The sequence below is a fragment of the Adelges cooleyi genome, unplaced genomic scaffold (assembly GCF_023614345.1).
Source record: "Adelges cooleyi isolate 19-005CV unplaced genomic scaffold, UGA_ACOO_1.1 ACOO_flye_CR_arks_rails_tigmint_CR_PRNA_9, whole genome shotgun sequence".
NCBI classification, from domain to species: Eukaryota; Metazoa; Arthropoda; class Insecta; order Hemiptera; family Adelgidae; genus Adelges; species Adelges cooleyi.
This window is the reverse complement of record NW_026096579.1, coordinates 5,862,862-5,870,502: the sequence shown is the minus strand read 5'-3', so window position 1 is coordinate 5,870,502 and position 7,641 is coordinate 5,862,862. Positions and strand designations below refer to the sequence as shown.

Sequence of the window (7,641 nt, the reverse complement as noted above, 5' to 3'; positions counted from 1 at the left end):
GTGTACATTTTTTTTAGATAGTACTACCAATATACATTAAAAACCAAAAAATTAACATTAACTCATTCTTCTATAAGGAGTAAAAACTTGTTATATTTATCATGATTCAGGAGTATTTTTAAGACTTAAGGTCGGTTTTAATGACCACTACCTATATTTTTAATTAACCAGCAAAAAATATTACAGATTAAACGTGTATAAAGGATATTTATTACATATTTATACTGTGAACTGCACAGTTTTAATCAGTTTTGATTTTATTTTACTAAATTTGTTTTTATAATTTCATAGTATATTATATTTACATTTTTATAAAATGTCAATATTAAATGTTTTCAATCTCGCATCATTAAGACAAATTATGTGATCATAGTCGCTTAATATATTTGATGTGTTAATCACTTGCCATGTGTTTTTTTCAGCAATATATCTTTCACAAAAGACTACCTCAGGTCTTTTCTCATTTTTTGTGGACCGCCAGTTGATATTTTTTCCCACAACAAATAAATCGTTTTCAATAGTAACGGCATCTGCATTTTAAAATAAAGTGTTATAAATCTATTAATGTTGTCACCATTTACACTGATGATTTAACCAACTGCTGTGTAAAGCGATAGCCACCGTACTACTGTATAGTCACAAAAATTGTGAAACGTAAACAATCGCTCTAAAACTGCAATAGGTTTGAAACGTCAGATAGCTAATGACAAAATAGATAGATTCGAATATGATAAAACTAATAAATTTTATACTAAGACAATACTTCTTAAACATTATTATTCACTTACTCGCATACATTTTTGCCTTGATCATATCAGGAAGCGTATCCCATTTTGAATTATTTAAGTTCATTTTGTAAGCACCTTTGGATGTTGAATAAGGAATACCGCCAAATAAATATAAATCGTTTCCTCTACTTGTAATGCCTGTTGTAGCAGTAGCTGTTGGCATAGGATTACACTGCGTCCAATGTTCTTTTTGTAGATTATAACAGTCAACAATACTTGAAAAGTTTTTACCATCACTTCCGCCAAACTTCATAGAAACAAATCAATTGCAATAAATATATAAACATTTACAAATTTTTTTTTTTTGTTTGGTCTGCTTGTAATGTCTATTAAAGCAGAAGCTGTTGCCTGTTTGTATCGGGTTAAACTGTGTCCACCGTTTGTCTTGTACTTCAAGCACTCTTTACTACTACATAGTACATTGATATCTCCAAGTCTTATTTAGGTTTTGAAGTTATTTTTATTTCATAGCCTTGTTGGGTTGTTGGCTAGTTTTGTTTGGGTAAATAGGATACTGGTACTATTGGGGACGATTTAAAACCTAAGGTTTAGTTTAATTTATTAATTAAGATTAATTTAGCCTAACATCAGATTTTATATGTCACCTAAGTAAAACACTGCGTTACATGTTAATATAACATAAATCATGTATACAAAACAGTAAACCTATTAAAACTGTCACTTTCTAAAAACTTATATATTAAACTATTACTATCTATACATGTATACAACAGATTAAATAAAATTTCATACTTACAACATATAAACAAGAGTTGTGAATTATAGAACTGCATGAGTTCCGAGCGTTTGGCATTGGCTGTTTTATTTCGGCCCATTCCTTTGAATATATGTCATAATATTCTACTGAGTTCAATACTAATTCACCTAAAGTACCTTGACCTCCTACCTATGCGGCATAGAACGTAATGACACATATTAAATATATATTTTTCCAATGTATCACATGTATTGTTTAACTCAGATATATTGTTTTACGAATAACCGAAATTGATACACACCACGTAAATATACTTTCCTTGAGTGCAAACAGTAAACAATTTTCTTAATCTTCGCAAAGGCGTTGTAGGTATCCACGTTTTTGGTGTAGAAGTAAGATCAAGTTCATAAACACAATTACTGTATTCTTCTGATTTATTAAGACCACCAATTGCAAGTAGTATTCCAGTTTCCGAAACGGCCAAAGTTGCACCACGACGGGGTGGACAAAAAAATGAATAATCACATGATTTTCAATTAAGATTATTTTCACACCTCAGATCCATATACATTACATAAGAATCGTCACCATTTGATTGACCTTTAATTGCGAAAATAATCTGAAAACAAATAATTAAATATTTTATTTTCTACAAATGTAAAACGTATTCTATAGATATCTTACACAGCAAAAATATGTTTAACAAAAATAATTTATATTAGTAATTTTATAAAAAATTATTGAAACATTTGTGTTTGATTTCAATTTTCATAATAGATGTATTGCTACAATATTAAAAAACGTAACATTGATTAATATAAAGTATTTTTACTAAGTAAGATGCTACAAATAAGTTGTAAAAAAATATATTTTTATACATTTGGTTTATACAAATGAGGTGTCCTCTTTGTCGCTTTTGTAATGTTTTCATCAACATCGACAGATAAATAATTATTTTTGATATCTATCAAACCTAGAAATATTAAGCTAATATTAAAAAATACCATTATGAAACACTAATATGCAATATGAAAATAGTTGAAAATTTGAATTGTAAAATAATCCAATATTTATATGATATACATAATAGTGGGATCGGCATCGGTTTAAATACTCACAGTCATATTGGCTTTTCATTAATGGCTCATCACATATACGTAGTAATGCTTTTTTTGAAACTAAAGGTAACCTTAAATAATTCAGTAAATTTGATAAATATTTCCTTCGTTCCTCTAAATCATATTTTATCCATTCAAAAATGAAATCAATGATCTATAACAAATTTTAACACCATAATTGTAATATCATATACAATTAATAATCATTATTAAGTACTATCATAATAAGAAAATAGCTGTGGGTAATAAGATGAGACAAATGTATATTTAATAGAGTTATAAGAATTAAAAATAATGATCTCATTTATTTATATTTGTAGTTAACAAATTATTAAAATAGTTGATTTTATGCTTTGTGTTTCTAAAACCCTTAACAATTTTCATCTACTTTCAGATTTTTCTGAAATTTCTTGTTGCAAAAAAAAAATAATCTAATTAAATTGTAATTTTTTACCTTTTCTTCAGATTCAACCATCAAATGATCATTTGATATGATTTTAAAAATATCTTCAAAATTTAATTCATATAATTGTATTATTTGCGATTCTAGAATTGTACTACGAATAAAACATTTAGAATAAAATGATGTCAAAACTAACACCAATCTAAAACACATACTTGAAATTTTCTAAACAATACAAGAAACAATAATTGTACAGCCCTTTTAGTGACGTAGGTTCAGCAAATCTCATAATATTAAGACAATTACTGACATTTATGTTATTTTTAACATAATCGTAACACAAATCCTTAGCATAGTTAAATTGAAAGTAGTCAGAAGCTCTTACTAGTTTCTAAAATACAAAAAAATATTAAAATTATGACAATAAATGTGTTCAAAGAAAATAATTTGGTATCTGTTTTGTATATTATATTACTTCAATATTATTATTATTGATATCCATCTGAAATGTATATGCACACGTTACAATTGACTTCAGAATACCAGACTCGATGTCTTTAATAGGCATACTAATTTCTTTGGTCTCTTTAAAGCCACCATCGAACATTTTTAATAGCATAGGGCTTGCGGATGCTAAAATTACTTTATGTGCTGAAATTTGAACGCCATCATCACATATCAACATAACATCAACATAACATCACATAGGTTTGCTCTCTGTAAAAAATGTATCTTTATTATATATTTATTATTATGAGTACAGGCTTAAGACATAAAAATGTACTAAATTAATATATTAAAAATGTATTAAAAACTACAAATAATAAAGCAAAATTTGTGTACTCCATTGATGACTATGAGATATTGACAAGTTAATTTGTTTTAACCAATGTATTTATTTTGTATAATTATTGGTTGATCATGTACATGAGGAACATCGAAACAGCTCTAAATTGTTCTAAATAATAAAAGTATACATAGATAAAAAAAATAGTGTTTCAACACATTCAGGGTGATTTTTTAGTATCAACGTTGTATACTAGAACTTTCAAAAAAAATCAGTACCTACCTAATACACAATAACAATTTTACAAAAATATTGTTATTACTCCTTAATTCTTTTAAAAAAATGTTTTAAACACACTTAACAAAATAAAATAATTTTAGAAATTCGCTTATATTTATGTTATAAATCATAACTTACTTGAAGAACCCGTATAAGTTTCGAAAATGTTCATGCATAATGCTCAAAGTTTTGATTGGTATGTTATGTGGCGAGTACTTTGGAAACATGTTGAACAATTGTGTTTGTCTACAAGTAAAACATATTTTGCTTTGTAATAAATTTTAAACTAAAGGCAATTGGACAGTGATATATTCTGTTTCGGTCCATAATATTCATACCAATTTAGACGTATTTTTGTTCTAACAGTACACGTTTCGATGATAAATCTACTGATGTGAAAAGGAATTTTTAAACAAATTTGAATTCTACATTATCTAAGAGACGGCCTACCCACTTTTTTCATTTGTTTATAATTTCTAAAATAAAATTCTTTGGGGATATTTTATTTTATAATTGAAAACTGGACACTTTTAAGTTTAAAATTATATAATATGATCTTGTCGCCCCTAGAAAAGATTCCTTAGAAATTTAAATGTGTTTTCAGATTTCTCATCACATCAGCAGATCGATCAATACGCAGGAACACAAATACGCCTAAATGTCTATACTGACAAAGGAAATCCTCATCACAATCAAAAATAAAAACTATTTAACAAAATAATAACATATACCTACCGTAAAGTATAAACTAGTCACGATTACGGTTTAATAAAGAAAAAAACAAAATACCGAATAAACAGTAGTACTTAGTAGAATTATTTTTTTCAAGTTAGAAAACTCAAATTAGAATGAACGATGTTATCAATAAATACCTTATCCGTTAATGATAAGGCCAAAATGATTTTCGCGCCAACAATTCTGTTATCTATATAGTCCCGTTTGAATTGCGCGCGTTTTATGTTATTATTATCAAAATTCAAACTGAAATAGTGCTAAATTGCTATTTCTTATTAGTTTCAAATTGTTATTTCTATTTAATTAAAAATGTCTTTCGAGTCTGTAATAAAACGAATGAATGAATATTTTATATGTGAAATTGATTTGTTAAAGTCGGACTTAAACAAACAAAATATTATAACAAGAACAAATATAGTTGATATGGAAAATGCAATTGAATTGGTCAATTTTATTCTTAAACCTCTGGTCACGGTGATTTCGCTTTCAATCATGTGACGTCATGGTTTTTGTATACATGCCAAGTAAGCACAAGGTTAATAGATAATCAAAAAAACCAGTACAGTGGGGTCGGGGCATAGTGGGGACGGGGAGGTAACAGGTTTACAGGAAATCTGAAAGTGATAAAATCACTTTCGAAAAAACGCTTCGACGCAAATCGGTAGTTAGTATTTTCAAGCCAGTACAGTCCAAACCAAGCACAGTAGAACCAGCAAAGTTAGAAAGTTTTAAATTGAGACACATTAGACATAAATTGATACATATTAGACATACATGAGCATTTTTGAATTAACACAAGTCCAAAAATGGGCAAAACATTAGAATTACAAAATATACAACTAACCTAAAGTTTTGAGCTATAAAATATGTATTTTTAAATATACTAGAAAATATATACTATTTATTTTTTTTAACTTAATTTTCTTTTGATTTTCATTGTTATTCCGTGTAAAATTAACACAGTATATTTTTCTTACTTCAAAATAGTCTAAAATGTTCAATATTTATTCAGAATTGTTTCAAACAAATAAATTATAGATTTTTGAAATTACTTCAAAACGAAGTCGTGTGTACGTATCATGTATTTTTACAAGTTTATATTATTAGGATATTATAGCGTTTCTTTTTGGTGTGCTAGACCTACGATAATTTTTTCTCAATAAAAATAACCCTAAGAGTAAAAATAAAACACTGTACTGTAATACAATTAATGGTATACATTAAAGTTATGATACAAATAAAACTAAAATTGTGGTATTATGGGCAACAAAGTGCACGGGTCAGTGCTAGACGCTAGTCCTATATAATATAAGTTTCAAATAATGATACAATAATTTTAAAAAAATAGCAAAACCACATAGATATAAACATTAAAGAATACAAAACTTAAAATATTACATTAGTTACCTAATACAATTTGAGTACAGACCAATTTACAACACAAATCAATGAATATCTTTAAGCTTTCTTTTTATTCACAACACAAATCAAATATTGAATAATGAACGGACTAAAAATCTTATATTTATAATATAGAAGAAAACACTCAACTGCACTACTATTCTCCAGAATGGATACGATTGTGTAGCGTAATCCATAATAATATTATACTTTACCTTGCACATGAATTGACAGTATCATTCCGGTATTCGGTATTTTTATAATTATTATATTATATTTATGTGTACGTATTTATGTGTTCTATAAGTAAGTAGATAACATGTATTTTGCAAGTATTGTTAACTAGACCGGTCAATACATATATATATACAGTCAATATATATATTTATAATGCAACTATAATTATTTATAGTTGTTTTTTTTTCTAATTTAGTTTAGTGTTTGATATAATATGAACAGGAGTTGTCAAAACTTACAGTTAAATGGCGGCATTAGAGTTCCAAAGCACGGATCTAGCATTGTAGAGCACGCCTAGCCGTATAATTAGGATAACTAGGATAATTAGGATGGCATTGGGGGTTAGCTCTGGCACATAACCGAAAAACTGTCACGAAAATAGCGTTACTCTGTTATCTGATAAGAGATATATGTTGTATTCACAACGTTCTAACTAGAACTAAATTATAAATTAAAAATAGTTTATGGAGCCAAATTCTCTATGAATTTTTTCAGGCCTGATTTTATGAAAACACTAATTTAGATATTTCTTTTTATTTAAACTGTCCATTAACATACGAGGAAAAAGTATTGGTAAGAATTTTGATTTATGATTATTGTATTAGTAATTAGTTAACTTAACAATTTAATCAAATTGTACGTATATTATATTATATTATATAATATATATATGATATGCTTATTTGCTTCCATTTTTTATTAGGTGTTGAAAAACATTTGGGTTCCTTCTAATAATTATCATATCCCCCTCCCCCCCCAAAGCAAAAACCTAAATACGCCACTGAATGATAGAGTTAAACTATGTCAAACAGAGAAATTATTACCGGATACTAATAAATCTTCTCGATACCATACTTCTAAAAAATAAAATAAATCTGTAATCACACTTGTATATCGAGAAAAACACCAAAAAAATTAAAATAACACATTTATTTCAGTGATTTTATCTACCTTATAATAAAAGTACATCGCCAATGACCGTGTTTCCTCTACACACAATAAAACACGCATAACGATTTGCACTATAAGCGACAAAAAAAAAGTCCTGACAACAGATATAATGATGATTGCAACCAGTACATAATATTGTTCATCCATACGAAAATAAACATTTCAAGGAATACCGATTATTTAGAAAAGATGTCAAAAATGCTTCCAAACGTATTCCGTATATC

The 7,641-nt window shown here is 27.3% G+C and overlaps 1 protein-coding gene across 1 annotated transcript; it reads right to left on the bottom strand.

Annotated features, from left to right (window-relative positions):
• Nucleotides 1-260: 260 nt before the first annotated feature.
• On the bottom strand, nucleotides 261-3,713 carry LOC126847128 (kelch-like protein 20). The gene is made up of 9 exons (XM_050587206.1): nucleotides 3,503-3,713; nucleotides 3,243-3,418; nucleotides 3,079-3,181; nucleotides 2,625-2,778; nucleotides 2,385-2,479; nucleotides 1,808-2,125; nucleotides 1,546-1,695; nucleotides 789-1,035; nucleotides 261-530 (listed from the first exon to the last, which is right to left on the bottom strand). The coding sequence occupies exons 1-6, from the start codon at nucleotides 3,710-3,712 to the stop codon at nucleotides 2,039-2,041; spliced, it is 825 nt and encodes a 274-aa protein (XP_050443163.1). The 5' UTR covers nucleotide 3,713; the 3' UTR covers nucleotides 261-530; nucleotides 789-1,035; nucleotides 1,546-1,695; nucleotides 1,808-2,038.
• Between the last annotated feature and the right edge of the window lie 3,928 nt (nucleotides 3,714-7,641).